Genomic DNA, 17,211 nt, shown 5'->3' with positions numbered 1-17,211 from the left:
TATATATGATGTTACAATGTAAACAGCTATTTCCATATTAAAAAAAAAAGATCATGAGATGACATTTTATTCAAATATATACATGCATTTCTACCTTAATATTTGTGATCAACATTGTGTGAGACCATTTGTGACCTAACTTCTCTACTGGGATCTACACACAACAGAAATTGTTTATGAAACTTTGCTGTTTAGATTAATATAATTCTAAAGTATACAGTCACTTGGAATATTTATGCACAATATAAAGAAGTTCTAGATGATTTCATTATATTCTGCATTTCTGTAATTTTATATTATAAAATAGTAAGTGGGCTTATTAATTTTTCCAAAACACAGCTTTATTAAAGCTTACTGTAAATCAGATATACCTTTCTCTGTAAACATTTTGTATGCTCATTAAAAGTTTGCTTCCCTAAATGGGCATGATGAACAAATATTAGCAAAACTGTTCAAGAATATTTTCCTTTAGTCTTTGAAAAATTACAGGTCTGTTCTAAAAAATGCTGCAATATGGCAATATTAAAGTCATTCATTCCATCAAAAATATTCCTAAGTAAAAAACCTAAGATTTTAATTTGTCCCTATGAAAAGCCTAAGCACTGTCATACTTAGAAAAACTAAAAGATGGTAGAAACAATTAAGATCTAATTATCCTAATGTTCAGATAAAACTGGAGTGTTTATATCCTCAATAACAAAATATTTCCTTAATTTAGAGAAAAGTAATCTAGCATCTGACTTAAGTGAATAAAGCTGAAATATTCTTTTTGCCAGTGCTCAGGTAAAACACAGATCAAGGAACTGACAAGTTAACTGTATGTACTTCTGGTAACAAGTGAGTGAACAGGTGAGTGAACAATTAAATCTTAAAAACATGTAATTCTAAGGCTGAAAATGCCATTCCCTCAAAAACCAGTCACTTTGAAAGCAAAAAAATTAAAAATCAAACAAACCCTTTAATGGTCAAACTGGCTGCATAAACTGAGTTTTAATGGCTACAAAATCTTTCAAACTGCTAAGAGCACTTTTGATTAAACTGAAGGACTGTATTTAGGGCGAAAAAAAAAAAACCCCAAAACCTAGATTAGTGGCAATGTCCCATGTGACAAAAAGCTTTTAGACAAAATGACAGCTGTCTTTAAAAAAGTGCAACAACCGAGGCAGGCAGATCACAAGGTCAGGAGATTGAGACCATCCTGGCTAATAGAGTAAAACCCCGTCTCTACTAAAAATACAAAAAACTAGCTGGGCATGGTGGCACGTGCCTGTAGTACCAGCTACCTGGGAGGCTGAAGCAGGAGAATCACTTGAACCCAGGAGGCGGAGGTTGCAGCAAGCTGAGATTGAGCCACTGCACCCTAGCCTGGGCAAGAGAGTGAGACTCTGTCTCAAAAATAAATAAATAAATAAATAAAATAAAAGCAAAGAGATGATACCATTCTCCCATCCTCCAAACAGCATCCAAGCAAATTCCAAAATCAAGATGTAATCAATTTCCAAAAAATTTATTTATACTCTGTATTAACCAGTGTTTCTCTTTTCCATCATCACTAAGGAGTCTTTTTATAATCCTAATCAACCACCCCCCAAATTTTAATACCATAAATATAGTATCTGTTTAAGTACTGTGTCTATATTCATGCTTTATACATAAAGTTTTTGTCCCCTAGAACAATTTTGAAGAGTGCATGGTACAAACAATGAAAGGTTTACAGTATTAAAATTTTATTTATTTGAGTAAGTGGGGAGAAGAGAAATATAGTTCAGCACTTAGATATACAAATTATTTCCAAAACAGTTTAATACTCAACTAGTTGGTTCTATCAAAATCAGTTTTCCCTGAAGCAAGCATTGTTCCCAGCTACAAGCGATCCTCATTTTGCGTGGTACTGTGGGACCATAAAATGGCCCTGAAATCTTAATAATCAATGGGGAAAATGATGACTGTTCCATGACCTTTAAGATTCTGCTAAAATATTAAAAATTCTTAAGATCAGTTATAAATGTAGGAAAAAAATGCAAAAATGTTTAAAAATATTTAGTACACTGTAATTTAAAACATTAGAAATAGAACTAAAGTGTTTTATTTCATTGTAAAAACGAAGTAGTTTGAATAGGGCTTGCCTTTTTTACTGGCAAGTAACTTATGATACTGAGTAAGCATCTTTTATGTTCATGGCAAACTCATACTTCTTTTAAGTTTGGGTCAGCTTCCACCCTTTTATTGCTTGTGCTTTCAATGTTGTGAAATATTTCTATATTCACATTAAATATCCTTGAATGTCAAGTTTTTTTTTTTTAATTTTATTTTTTTTAACCATCACTTCCTCTGGGACATATTTGTCTTTATTGCAATCACTTTTCTTATTTGTGTTGATAAGTTTGCCTTCATTAAGCTCCTATGAATGCACAGCAGCAAGAACAATATTCCCATGGTCAGTGACTTCTTCTACAAATTCATTTATGTTTGATTAAAATTTCACTTCCAGTGTTATCATTTTTCATTGCTTTGCTGCGCTTTCATCTTTGTTGGCCAGTTGAGTGTTCACTTCTATAAAATGTCAAGTGGACGACAAAGAGACAGCATAACTACGTGCCCTGCTGTAAGTGAACTGAATAACAGATACACAGGGACAAACCACTGGAAGAATCTGAAAGTAGTCAACATGACTGGTCATTAATCATGAAGTATATCTGTTATTTACACAGCAATTTGTAGACTGAAGAACTAGCAGAGAAGTTTGTACTTCATGTAATTACTCAAGAGTTATACTGTGCTAACTAAAATTTTAACCTAGATTTTAACAACAGTTTCCTTACCAGTTTCCTTTCCTTCCCGGTAAGGAAACTGGTGTTTAAACGAAATCTAGGTCACTGAAATTTGTGCCCATGGGAAACATGCAAATAGAGGACTGTCTACACCCTACTTGTTAATATTGATCCAGACAGGCTTAATAGGCTGAAAAACAGCCTATCTGAATTTATATCAAATAGTGAATCTTAAAGCACCCAAGATGAAAAATTAGGGCACACTGAGGTGGTTTTAAAATCTTTGTCATATGACAATCAAGCTTAAAATGTATCTTCGAGTAACAGAATTTTAGAAATAATGACCTTTAAAGGCCCCATAGTTTGGTACCACAGATTATCCAGCATGTTTATTATGAATTATTTCTCCTCCTTCAATTTCAATTTGCTCATACAGCCACTTGCGGTCACAGCGGCATTCAGCTCCACACTTGGTAGAACCACAGGCAGGACAAGCATAGAAACATCCTAAGCAATCTTCATCAAGGCAGTCACAGAGATCCATCCCACTAAAAATCAGGAGACCTTGGCTATCATAGACCTTACTCTTTGCTGGTATCACTTGTCTGTAAAATAAAACACAAGGAATTATACCTCATAAATATGTTATTTTTGATTAATTGAAAATACAGTAAAAAAAAAAAAAGGAGATAAAATATTTTGAGATGAGGTCATGCCAAAATGATCTATAATTTATCTGACTCAAGGCTTATTCTATTGTCAGCAGTAAACGAACTCCATGTGAGAAGAAGAGACCTAACTCTAGAGTGTTGAGACAAATCCAAAAAGTCTGAATATGCTTCTTGAAGTCCATTAAAAAGTCACTTCAGCAAAGGAATGAACAGGAGCTTTGTCCAAAAAATAAGTATAATTTTCCCTTTACTTTAAACAAACAAAAAAGAATGACAGGTTAATAGTGGTTCATTTTATTAGCTACCAACTTCTTCACTGTTTTATCAACATAGTCTTATTTTTATTATAGTATACCACCTCTATAGATTTTTATACTACAATTAATGTTTCTGGTTCTTTAATGGACTCTAGTAAATCTAGCCTAAAAATATTCAAATGACTCAATGGTAAACTTTAACAGATGGAATAGATGGCATATATAGAAATGTTGACTGAACTTAAAAATAATTCTGAATGATTATACTAACATTTGTTTTAAAGAGTCATATTCTAAACAATCTAGTTCTCCCATTCATTCTGCTGACTATACAGAACTGCATTTCTATTTCAGACATGTAAAAAATAAAAACCTTGCATACTCATAAAATGTAATTACCTTTTAGCTGCTACCCATAGAACACAGATATATGGATTACAGGCACACTTTGGAGGTATTGCAGGTTTGGTTCCAGACCACCGCCAATAAAGTGAGTTACACATATATGTATTTTTTTCTTTTCCAGTGCATATAAAAGTTAAGCTTACACTATAGTCTATTAAGTGTGCAACAGCCTTATGTCTAAGCAAAAATGTATGTACCTTAATTTAAAAATATTCTGTTGCTAAAAAATGCTAACAATCATCTGAGCTTTCAGTGAGTTGTAGTTTTTTTTGCTGGTGGAGGATCTTGCCCCAAAGAGGAAAGCTGACTGGTGGTTGCTGAAGGCTGGGGTAGCTGTGGCCATTTCTTAAAGTAAGACTACAGTGAAGTTTGCTGCACCAGTGGACTCTTCTTTTACAAAAGATTTCTCTGTAGCATGCGATGGTGTTTGATAGCATTTTACCTACAGCGGAATGGTCAAAATTGGAGTCATCCTCTCAAATTCTGCCTCTGCTTATTCTACTAAGTCTATATAATCTAAATCCTTTGTCATTTCAGTAATGTTAACAGCATCCTCACCAGTAGATTCCACCTCAATAAATCACATTCTTTATTCATCTCTAAGAAGAAACTCCTCATCCATTCCATTCAAGTTTTATCACAAGATTGCAACATCTCAGTCACATCTCCAGGCTCTGCTTCTAATTCTAGTCCTCTTGCTATTTCTACCACGTCTCCAATTACTTTCTCCACTGAAGTCTTGAACCCCTCAAAGTCATCCATGAGCATTGGAATCTTCTTCCAAACTCTTGGAATGGTGAATCCTTTCCAGAAGGTGTTCAATTTACTTTGCCCAAATCCATCAGAGGAATCACTCACTGTCTATGGCAGCTCTGGCCTCACAAAACGTATTTCTTAAATAACAAGACTTGAAAGTCAAAGTACCCCTTGATCCACGGGCTGCAGAATGAGTGTTGTGTTAGCAGGCATGAAACATTTATCTCCTGGGACATCTCCATCAGAGCTCTTGAGTGATCAGGTACATTGTCAATGAGTAGCAATATTTTGAAAGGAATCCTTTTACCTAGGCAGGAAGTCTCTGAAGTGGGCTAAAAATATTCAGTGAACAATGCTGTAAACAGATATGCTGTCATCCAGGCTTCATCCCACTTATACAGGACAGGTAGAGTACATTTAGCATCATTAGGACCCTAGGATTTCGAAGAGGTAAATAATTGGCTTTGACTTAAAAGTCACCAGCTGCATTAATCCCCACTAAGACAGCCTGTCCTTTCAAGATTTGAAGCCAGGTATAGACTTCCCCTCTCTAGCTATGAAAGATGGTATCTTCTTCCATTAGAAGGCTGTTTGTTGGCCGGGCGCGGTGGCTCACATCTGAAATCCCAGCACTTTGGGAGGCTGAGGTGGGCAGATCACAAGGTTAGGAGATCAAGACCATCCTGGCTAACACAGTGAAACCCCGTCTCTACTAAAAATACAAAAAATTAGCTGGCCGTGGTGGCACATGCCTGTAGTCCCAGTTACCCGAGAGGCTGAGGCAGGAGAATCGCTTGAACCCGGCAGGTGGAGGTTGCAGTGAGCTGAGATTGCGCCACTGCACTCTAGCCTGGGTGACAGAGCAAGCCTCCATCTCAAGAAAAAAAAAAAAAAGAAGGCTGCTTGTCTACATTGAAAATCTGTTGGGTAGTGTAGCCACCTTAATCAATAACTTGCTGCTTCACCTTGCACTTTTATGTTATGGAGATTGCTTCTTTCCTTACCCTCATAAACCAACCTCTGTTAGCTTCAAACTTTTCTTCTGAAGCTTCCTCACTTCTCTCAGCCTTTGGAGAATTGAAGAGGGTTAGAACCTTGCTTTGGATTAGGCTTTTGCTTAAGGGAATGTGTTGTAGCTGGTTTGATCTTCTATCCAGACCATTTAAAGTTTCTCCATATTAGCAAAAAGGCTGTTTTGCTTTCTTATCATTTGTGTTCAATGGAATAGTACTTTTAAATGTCCTTCCTGAACTTTTTCTTTGCATTCACAACTTGGCTGTTTAGCACAAGAGGCCCAGGTTTTGGCCTGTCTCAGCTTTTGATGTGCATTTCTCCCAAGCTTAATCATTTCTAGCTTTTTTTGTAAAATGAGAGACTTGACTCTTCCTTTCACTTGAACACTTAGAGGCCATTGTAGGGTTATTAGTTGGACAGATTTCAATATATTCGTTTCTCAGGGAATAGGGACACCTGAGGAGAGGGAAAGAGTCTAGAGAACAGCCAGTAGGTGGAGCAGTAAGAACACTCACCGCATTTATCGACTAAGTTCACCACCTTGCATTGGTGTGGTTCCTAGTGACTCAAAACAATTATAATAGCAACATCAAAGATCATCATAACAGATATAGTAATGAAAAAGTTGTAAATATTGCAATAATTACCAAAATGCGACTGAGATAGGGAGTACATGCTGTTAGAAAAATGACACCAATAGACTTGCTTACCACAGAGTTGCCACAAACTTTCAATTTGTAAAAAAAAAAAAACAGCACCTTGTAGAGAATAAAGTGAGGCACCAATAAAAGGAGGTATGTCCGTATATATACAACAGTGCTTTTCAAATAAGTGAATTACTTTAATTGTAATTATTTTAACTCTCATGCCAAAATGATTTGCTTCAGTTCACTGCTACCTTCTTAGAAACAAATTTTTGGAGTTAAAAGGGATACCTTAATTTTATATGAATAAAAACAAAGGCCTTCATAGGTTTTTACTAATTCCATATTATCCAATTTAAAATATGAACCCAGAAAATTCAAAATTTATGAGAAAAATAGGGGAACAAAGCAGATGTGAAGCAGCAAGTTAACATGTCTTCAGTAACACTTAGCTTACCTGTCTGAACCAGCGGTTGCATTTTTTGTAAGCCTTCTTTTTTCTCTTTTACCAGTTTCTGGAGCAAATTCAGTTTGCCTTCCTGGATTTGTAAATTGTAGTGACCTCAAAGCTTTAGCAGTTCTTCCCTGAAGAAAGGTAAACAAATTATCAACTCAAATCTAGACATCAGACAATAACATTTCATTTAATGTTAAACCAGATGACTTCCTAACCTGGAAGGCAGTCTGGAACACACAAAAAAGAAAACAAGGTTTTCTTGCACTTAGGTTTTACAGCCTAAGAGCAAGAAAGTTTACACGGCCCTAGATCATATTCAAAGTGTATTGGTTAATGTATTAGTAACATTTCCATTATTTGATTTTAGTCTCTGGTATATTAGGAGCAGAGGAGGAAGGCATTGTGAAAACCACTAATGGCTGCTGCCAACACGGCGAGAAGGCACAAAAACTGCTGTATAGTCCAGTGGCACATAACTGATTTCCTAACAATCCTGGGTCCTTAAGGATTTCTTGCTGTTTAAGGGTTTATGTTTGTTATTTGGGGAGGAAAGAGCTGCAGCTGATACATTCTACAAGAACACTGAATAGATAAGGTGAAGACATCTACAATGACATCATCAGCACGTATCTAGTATGAACTGCAGATAAATTGGGCCCTCAAGATGTTCCTCTCAGAAGAGAACAACAGGAAAATAGTATAATTTCAAATTTCAACTATCTTTTAACTTGGTTTAATAAAAAGGAGAAAAATATTCCAGAGGTAAGAATTATGAAATAATTACAAGTAAAAATTATGAGAAGTGCTTCCTTGGCATGCTTGTCCTACACAAAAGATAGCTTTACAAAATCTTAAGTTGTTCTGATACAGTTAAATATGCATATAGGCATGTCAATAAGGAATAGAGGAAAAATATTTAATATTTTACAATGTAAAAATTTTTAATTTTTTTACCACAACGAGTCCTAAAATTAGCCTTGACGATACCAAGTAGGAATTCAGAGCTAGAAGCAAAGAAAACTCACAAGCATTTAAAAAACTCAAGAATGGGATAGTGTCAAAGGAGAAAGAGTGAAATATAAAACAATTACTATAAGTCATCTCTCTAATGTTCCTTTTAAAGCGGTGATTTCCAAGTCCTTCATATAAAGGCAAATTCATCCTGCTTCAAAGACCCTTGCTGTTTGCTATGTCCCATGTAGTCACTTTGGTATCAGAAAAGAAACTAAATTTTGGCTTGGCCGGAATGTTCTAAAACCCACTCCTAAAGTCTTTGTACTAAAAGTTGTAGCTTGGAGTCTCAGGCATATTTTATTGCTCCTTTCCCAAGCCTACTTTCTTTATCCCCCAATCTTGACCTTCAGTGTATGTGAATAATATTTAGAAACATCATCCACTTTCACCCCCTCCTTTTAATTCACTGTATCCTAACAAATATAGTAATACTGTAAATATGATTTTCTTATAGTTAAGCAAAATCCTACGTGGTAGAATTCACATAGAAAAAAATGACTATTATACATACATCTGACTCAGGTTTCCTTTTCTGGCGGTCTTCAGTATCAACATCCACGCTTCCATTGATTATCTGTGTGCATTTTGGACAAAGCTTCCAACCAGGTACAAGCTGTCTTCCGAATTTTGCACTCAGAAAAGTGGCATCATCTAAGTCAATTACATGCAAATTTTTTTTGGCTAATTTTTTGTGTATGTTAAATGGGTCACAACACGACTTCTGTAAATCTTCAAATCTGTCAATGTAAATTTTTACATGATGAAAGCAAATTGTATTGTTCCCAGAAAGTGTCATTCCAGTTCTAAGTTGAAGTAAAAGCATATCATTTGATGACAATTCTTGCAAAGTCTTAAAACCTGTGTGACGAGTATAGTAGGTTTTATGGCACTCATTTGTAGTACGAAGTTGGACTCCAACTGAACATGGATCCATCATTCTTGATTCTCGCAAATTTCCCGTTTTATTTTGTCTAGAGATCTAGGTCATGGGCTGATCATCCTAGAGAAAATATTAAAGAGAATCAAATTTGTGCTGCAAGTTTATCTAGGAAACTGAAAATGCATTTGATAAAATTCAACACCTGTCTAAAAGAAAATAAGGAATAAAAAAGGTATTTACCAAAGTCCTATAATAGACATTTAATAATCAAACAGAAGCATTCCCTGAAAAGTCAGAACTTCACGAGAACACCTGCAATTACAGATTATATTTAATACTACATTAAGAATTAAAAAGGAGGAAATAAGAAATATTATCCAAAGATACATCAGAAATACAAGAAGTTTAACAAACTATTAGAACTAATAAGAGAATTCACGAGGGATGCTAGAAACCAAAAAACACTGTATCTTACAAAATATGTGACTCTTACAAAAAATATATAACAAGTCCTTCATGGAGAAAATCATCAAACTGAAAGACAAAAAAGGTACCCTAAATAAATGCAGCTATATATCATGGAGTGCCTCATTATAAAAAATTTGTCAGTTATCCAGGAATACATCCATAAATTCAGTTCTATTCCAATCAAAGTTCCATCAGATATTCTACTCCCACCCCGTTGGAATTTAGCAAGTTGGTCTATATCAAAGAGTAAAGGTCTAAGAAAGCCAAGGTAATCTTGAAGGAAAATACAGTAACATATTGATTTACTATAAACCTATTCTAATTAAAACTATGGTATTGGTATAGTATAAACAAACAGATCCATGAGTAGAAGAGGGCTTGGTATATGACATGCGGTACTATTAATCAATGGGTATCACACACTAATGAAGAAGGGACTTTAACCAGTTAACCATATGGAAAAAGGATTAGATCTCTTCTGCACAAACAAAAATCAATTACAGGTGGATTAAAGAATTAAACAAAAAGAAAAACTAAACATTTTTATGAGAAAATAAAGAAGGTTTTCTGACATGGGAGTAGGGAAGAATTATTCAAACAAGCAAGCAGGTACCAAAAAAAATAAAAAGATGGATCCATTTGATTGTATGTAAAATTTACACATTTCTGTATAACTAAGGGAGAAAAAAATGACACTTGAAAGGTGTTGTTAGGATTATTATTGTAAATATTCAAGTAACCCCTCACTTCTAAAAATCAATTAGAAAATGACAGAGTCCATTGGAAAACTAAACAAATATAGTTAGGCAATTCACAGAGAAAGAGAACAGCCAATACATGCATACAAACTGTTTCCCTCATAGTTCCTAGGAAAATGCAAATTAAATATCATTTCTTAAACATTTGCTTGAAATCAATTTAAAAATCTGATATCTGGTTAAGATGTGTGCAACTCTTACATGCTCCTTATAACAACTTTGGCAGGAATGTAACTGCTTTAGAACATTTTCTGCAATTTCTTGTAAAATTGAGGAAGCATATACCTTGGGACTGACCTCTTTTCAGTTCTGGGTGTCAGCTGGAGAAAAATATCTCCAATACGAGCACAAGTTATATACGAAAACTTTCAGCATTCACTGCCTTTGGCAGTGAAAGATGACAAATAACCTAACTGTAAAGGATGTGAAATTGTTACTCACACAAGGGACTCCCACATAATGGTTAAAATGAATAAACTACATGAATTACATGTATCAACATGAATAAATCTCAAAGACAATCTTAAGTGAAAAAAGTTGTAAAGCTTATATAGTATCATCAGTAGGGTAAAATTTAAAAGATAGTATGTAAGATTCACAGATGAAACATGAATATATACTAAAATATACATGAGAGTAATATATATCACATTTGTGGATACTTCTGAGGGGAAAAAACATTTTTTTCCCCAAAAAGATTTACAGAAAATAAGGTTTGGTGACATGTACATAAGTGCTTCACTACTGTCCATACTTTCTATTTGAAATTTTTCATAAATATTTTCAAAGCAAATTAAAAAAAACTAAGTTGAATTCTCAAGAAAAGATGCAACTCATTAGGAAAAAAACTGCTGTTGAGAAAAGATGTGAACCACTGAAATCTGAGTGGTAGTGAGGTCCCGTGAAATCTAGGATTCGGCAATTTTACAAGTGTTTTTAAGCTTTGCCAAATTAAAAAAAAAAAAACACTGGAGAGAAATCTTAAACATTTTTTGATGTGGTTTCTGCAGAGAAAATAATCAGCAAAATCATATAACAATAAAAGACCCTGCCTGGCCTCAGGTAACAAAAAATGGTGAATAAATGTCTGTGCTTTAGGTCAAAATACTATATTTAGAAAGTTAAAAAATAAAATACACTTTAAAGTGTTAAAAAATGCTACTGAACATTTTAACTGAAAAAAGTTTTAACGCTGGTAAAAACAAAGTATATTTATATTCATTTATTCTGTTTTAGTTAGCTTTTAAAATGAACTAATATAGGTCCTAATCAAATCGGATAAAATGGCTTCTATCACAGTAATAATTAGAACATTTTTTTCTAGCCAGGCATTGTGGCTCATGCTTGTAATCCCAGCACTTTGGGAGGCCGACGTGGGTGGATCACTTGAAGCCAGGAGTTCTCGACTAGACTGGCTAACACAATGAGTGTTAGCCTCTACTAAAAATACAAAATATCAGGTGTGGTAGTGCAGCTACACGGGAGGCTGAGGCATGAGAATTGCTTGAACCCAGGAGGTGGAGGTTGCGGTGAGCCAAGATTGCGTCACTGGACTCCAGCCTGGGCGACAAAGCGAGACTCTTGTCTCAAAAAAAAAAAAAAAAAAAAAAAAAAAAAATTTTTTTTTCTTCAAACAGATAATTGGGTTAAGTTGAGGAGAAAACGGAAACCCGAGGTAAAGTTACAAAACAACGAACTATGTGGCAATGTATCTTAGCAAATAAGGCACACAATCTGGCTCTGACGTTTATTAATACAAGGGAAACTAGAACAATTATCCCTCAGCACTGTGTAGAAAATAATGCTTAATATTTTGTTAATGCCACAGATTTTTATTTGTAGGTAACCATTACCACTTTTTAGCCACAGACCTATAACGGAATTTTTTGCCATAAAGCTATTTCCTAGTATTCAAAACTTGGGCTACTCTGGCCATATTTGACAGGAAAAGCATCTTGGATTTAGGAAACTAAAAACTTTAGAAATCTTATCTGTCCATAGTAATAATACATTTTTATCCTTTAGGTTAATTTCATTTACTCTATTTATTAATTTAAATTTTAGGTAAAAAAATTATTTTCCTTACTTATTGGGGAGTTCCATTAGTTTCCTTTATTCATGGCTAAATTACTACAAAATTCACCAGAGTTCATCATGATTAAAGGAAACTAATGGAACAGACTCTGTAACTTGTGTCAGTGAAGTTGAATACCTATTTCTGAAATTCCTGGCCTCAAGTGATTCTCTCACCTACCAGCCTTCTGAGTAGGTGGTCCTGTAATCTGTCTACAGGAAGTTAAGTTTTTTCTTAGTAACAGGCAGGACATTGAGCTGGCACCAAAGAAAGATCTCTACTTACTGAATGCAGAAAATGGGGTCACCAGATCTGGCAAATAAAAAACGCAGGATTCCCTGTTAGATTTGAATTTCAGACAATGAATTACTTCTTTACAGGACCAGCTCATTTCAAAATTAAAATATCCTATCTGATAAAAGACATTGTCAACTGTGATAAAAACTAAATTTTACACAGATTAAAACTCAGCAGCAAACTAATCCCACTCACTTGAGTAAAAGTACACACACCTGGTCACAGCAGTTTTAAAGTCTTCCATAGGTTAGCTTTCTGATCTACGATTAGGCAGTCTGTTCACATACTGTCAAAAACTCCAAGTCCAGCTAGCTCAAAAGGAACACTAAATTTCAGACACTGATCATAAGTGGTCACTGTCTGCATTCTAAAAATTACACTCTCTGGTTGTTCCTCCTCTGTTATATTCCTCAGTGTTCCATTTCCAGCTCTTTCTGTCCTCCTCCTATAAGCTAAAAGTTCTGCATTTGGGTCTGTTTCCTAGCAACTGTTTTTGCTCTTTTTGGTCTGTGTTGTGGCAATGTGGCCTACAATTTATATTTTATTTTCTTCAAATGACAGTCCAGCAACTTCATATTGTTCCTTTCACCTACAGTACACTGCTACGTTCTTCCATAACGATAATTTATCTGACCCCTTCCTTAATATAGTTGGAAATGCTTTACTATTTACTGCCCCTGAATCAGCACTGGCATCAGCTGAGACCTCAGTAGAAATACAGAATCTCAGTAACAGCTCCAGACCCGATGAATCAGGATCTGCATTTCAAAAAGATGCCCAGGTGATGTGTAAGCACATTACAGTTTGCTATGTACTGCTCTAGATAATTCAATTTAAAAAAATTAAACTTAAAATGTTTTGATATCTTCTGTATTTTATAGAAGATAGCAAAAAAGAATAAGAAAAACACAGATATGTATTTGCCTTACAGGAAGTCTAACTCTAGGGAAGATTATTGGGGGAGAGGAGATTTAAACTTGATAAACTAAGGACAGAGAAAAACATCTGCTTCAATAGAAAACTGCACTGTTGAGAGCACAGCCTTTCAGGTTTTCAGATTCTGATTATATGGGAAGTCTGATTCTTTCAGCAACTTGGAGTTATTTTAAAACTGTCAACTGTAGCTAACCAACAGCAAGGCAAAATAATTGTCTGTATTCTTGTAAATTCTATCTGGTGAAGGTTCAATGGACTTCTGTCTCACTGTGGAAGCAGCCAATTTTGCCTTCACTTGCACATTTATTTCAATATTTCTGCTCTATAAACATGTCTACTTTTAATTGTCATTTAAACTGGTTATAGCATCTTACCAGTTCCTATTTTAATAATCTTTTAATGCAAGAAAAGATTAATTTGCTCCAGTCAATCACTTTGGTCAGTATAAAACCTAGTACTCCTCATGGAAGAAGAAAGAAATCCAGCTTCTTATAGGATAGCAAGCAAACCAATAACAAAAACCCCAGTCTTAGATCACCATAGTATAAATCCAGGTTTTCAATACTTTTCAATGTCAAATAATAAAAACACTTCTTGACAAGTTGAATTTTGCTTGAGCCCTGCGCTGGTTCTTTATTAGCCATAATTTAAAAAATCCTCCCACCCTTGATTTAGGTAAGATTCAAGGATCCCCCCCTTGTTTACCTATGACCGGGCAAGAGAAAGACCCTCCAAATTCCCATTTTTTTGCTTCAATTATGAATTTATGAATAATTTGCTGAGCTGCGTGGCCCTACAGATCAAGTGGAACAAAATACTTGTTAAACTTTGGTTTCTCTCCTTCCCCCAGGTTCCCGAACTTTGGACAACTCTCAGCCAGAGCCAGGGAATAACTCTCTCAGATCTACTATTAGATCAAGCCACCCTTATATCCTACTTCCTCAAACCAAAACTTTCCAGCAGGGTTCACTCCTTGGAGACTCTTGCAGATCTTTTGGTTTTACCCATTGCAAAAGTCCCTTTTCTCCTCTTGCAATAACCCTTTTGAATAAAGTCTCTCCTAAGTCCAGATTTCTTATTTGACATTGTCTTAAAAATTCTGCATAGGAGAAAATTAAGACTTTCTCCTGCCTTAGGATTGATATCACTTTACTTTAGTGCCTAAATGCAGCATGTTTTGTGATTCTAAGATTAACATTTAATATTTTTGTAGCACTACCTAAGAATCAAAAGAGAATAAAATAAATGTAGAATACATTGATTAGACCTCTTCTACTACCTTAGGTAGTAAACAAAAGTATTTGTTCTTCATACAATTTGAACGCTGCCGGCTCAGGGAATTAACCAGCTTTACTTTAAAACATCAGTAGTTTTAAAGAGTTCTTAAGCATTATCTCTTGCTACCCATTAAAAAACGGTAAGGAGGCCGGGCGCGGTGGCTCAAGCCTGTAATCCCAGCACTTTGGGAGGCCGAGATGGGCGGATCACGAGGTCAGGAGATCGAGACCATCCTGGCTAACACGGTGAAACCCCGTCTCTACTAAAAATACAAAAACTAGCCGGGCGAGGTGGCGGGCGCCTGTAGTCCCAGCTACTCGGGAGGCTGAGGCAGGAGAATGGCGTGAACCCGGGAGGCGGAGCTTGCAGTGAGCTGAGATCCGGCCACAGCACTCCAGCCTGGGTGACAGAGCGAGACTCCGTCTTAAAAAAAAAAAAAAAACGGTAAGGAAGGTAGATTAGGTTGAGGAAGCTGAGAAAAATCATACGTGGCCATGATGCTTGCAAGACTTCCTAATAAAGCAAGGTCTAGGACATTATCACAGGGGTTTCGGGGTGTTAATACAGAACACCCCCACCACCACTACCAAAACAGCAAAACAGACACTACCAAAACAACAGCAGAGGGAATTGAGGATTAATCACGGAACTCACTTTTTCTTCCTAAATTTGTGGAGATGCAGAAATATCCGTTCCAATATGTTAATTCACCTTAACATAGTTTTTTAGTTTGTTACCAGTCTCCTTATTAGTGGGAAAGTAAGATTTAGAGGAAATTTAGCAAAACAAAAAATTTACTTCGTTTTGTAACTGATGTCTCCTTTACGAAAAACAGAAAACAAACTTTCATGCAATGTTTTACGAAAAAAATTAAAGGCTTTGTTTTTGGCATAGGGTCTTGCAACTTATAAAGCATCTTCCCAGATTATCTCTTAACAAAAATGTAATTTAATCTACCCCTACGCCCCATATCAGTAGCTTTAGTTAAGGGCACATACACCTACAAAAGTTACGCATCTTGCAACTGTGAACTTTTTGTGCCTGTCATCTTCAAATACTGATTACCTATAACATGACAATTGGCATTAATCAAAGGACCCAAAGGCCAAGAGGAGAGTCTCAATCCTCAAGAAGATCTAGGCACAATAAGAAAGGTAAAGTTAATTTAAAACAAAAATATAGTCTATAACATCGTTGAAAAGATTTGCTTCAAGTGTGGTAGTCAGGACATGCCAGGTACAGCGCTTAGGGCAAATATCATCTCAGGAACCTTCATAGCCACCCTGAGGAAAGTACTATCCTTCTCATTGACAGATGAAGAAACTCAAGCCTACAGCTTTTGTTATCATGCCTAACAGAGTGCCCCCAAACCCTGCAATGATTCCCACCCCAACCCTGTAAGAGGCCACATAAATTTCGTCCTTAGTTCACGGCTATTTACAAATGACTAAAACCACCAGATCCGTCCAATGGGCACCTACCAAGTTCATGGTACCGGGATGGAAAAATAAACATTAGTCTTTGGCTTCAAAGGGCCAGGGTTGAGAAGATTCTGATTTGAAAAATTAAAAACAAAAATAGCAGAGATACAGGCTGTCTACGGGGTTCAAGGCCACAATACAATCCTAAGTAGTTCAAGTCAAAATCGTAGCTTTGAAGGTCCTGGGCCTACTGGACACGCGACGACCCTCGGAGAGGTCAGAGGCGGCAGAACCTGTTCTGGGCTTTGGCCCAAGGCGTTGCGTCGCAGATGAACTACGGGGTAGGGGTTTGATCTAGGGGTGAGAGGCCTCGGCCAGCTGCTGGAAATCCCCCTCACGTGTGCGGGCCTCCTCTTCCCCCTCTCCCCGGGATCCCCCGTGACGCCGCCGGGCTCCCTCGCCACTGAGGGGCCCGTCTCCACTCTCCCGCTCCTCCCCAGGGCCTCCCCCGCTCCCCTTCCACCTTAGCTTTAGCTCTCCTCCGCCCGGCTTCGGGCAGGATCCGCGTCCACACAGGACACACTCGACCGCCCGCTTCCCAGCCAGTCCCCGCGCTACCACTGAGAGGACGGCAAGCGCGGGCTAGAGGAGCTCAACGCCACCACAAAGAGACGTCCGGGAGAAGCCTAGAGCGGACACGAATCTGGCTGCCTCCGGGGACGGAAGGGGCGGGGCGGAGTGAAGTGGCAAATGATTCAAGGCAAGGCAAGAGTTGCTTCAGATGCTCTCTTTTGCAGTCCTCCGAGAGATTAGGGATTTGGGAGGTCCCTGGAGGCCATCTCTTACAAGACACAGTTTCCACTAAATTGGATTGTATTTGTAAATCTCCACACCTGTGCGTGATGGTAAACTTTTGCACGCAAATACCCCGACCTCTGAAGGAGGGTGTGTGTTAAAAGGATCTGAAGAATGGACCATTGTTTAAGGTCTTACGTTCTATTTCTTTCATTCAAGCGAAATATATTCCAAAATGCATCTTTTATTGTAAGCTATAAAAATAGCTATTACTTTGAGTAAAATGTAGGCTCCAGGAAGATGCTTGTAAATTTT

General features: G+C 36.7%; 1 protein-coding gene across 2 annotated transcripts; it reads right to left on the bottom strand.

Annotated features, from left to right (window-relative positions):
- Window positions 1–1,489: 1,489 nt before the first annotated feature.
- On the bottom strand, window positions 1,490–16,776 carry ARL14EP (ADP ribosylation factor like GTPase 14 effector protein). Of its 2 annotated transcripts, XM_010358312.2 has the most exons (5): window positions 16,625–16,723; window positions 16,162–16,232; window positions 8,501–8,989; window positions 6,976–7,103; window positions 1,490–3,376 (listed from the first exon to the last, which is right to left on the bottom strand). In XM_010358312.2, exons 3-5 carry the CDS (start codon window positions 8,924–8,926, stop codon window positions 3,148–3,150), a joined length of 783 nt encoding a protein of 260 aa, XP_010356614.1. In that variant the 5' UTR covers window positions 8,927–8,989; window positions 16,162–16,232; window positions 16,625–16,723; the 3' UTR covers window positions 1,490–3,147. The 2 variants fall into 2 exon arrangements, with proteins under 2 accessions (XP_010356614.1, XP_010356613.1); XM_010358311.2 differs by lacking the exon at window positions 16,162–16,232 and having other exon boundaries at window positions 16,625–16,776.
- Window positions 16,777–17,211: the final 435 nt, after the last annotated feature.

The sequence above is a fragment of the Rhinopithecus roxellana genome, chromosome 15 (genome assembly GCF_007565055.1).
Source record: "Rhinopithecus roxellana isolate Shanxi Qingling chromosome 15, ASM756505v1, whole genome shotgun sequence".
Classification (NCBI taxonomy): Eukaryota; Metazoa; Chordata; class Mammalia; order Primates; family Cercopithecidae; genus Rhinopithecus; species Rhinopithecus roxellana.
The sequence above is the reverse complement of the archived record's forward strand: the minus strand, read 5'-3'. Positions and strand labels throughout refer to the sequence as shown.

Bases quoted from the DNA above. Each gene is read 5' to 3' on its own strand.
- ARL14EP (XM_010358311.2), bottom strand. From the start codon at position 8,926: ATGATGGATCCATGTTCAGTTGGAGTCCAACTTCGTACTACAAATGAG. The intron at 7,104-8,500 runs GTATGTATAATA...ACCTTTCTTCAG, and splicing joins AAAGGAAACCTGAGTCAGAT to GGAAGAACTGCTAAAGCTTT. The intron at 3,377-6,975 runs GTAAGCTAAGTG...TTTATTTTACAG, and splicing joins GCAACCGCTGGTTCAGACAG to ACAAGTGATACCAGCAAAGA.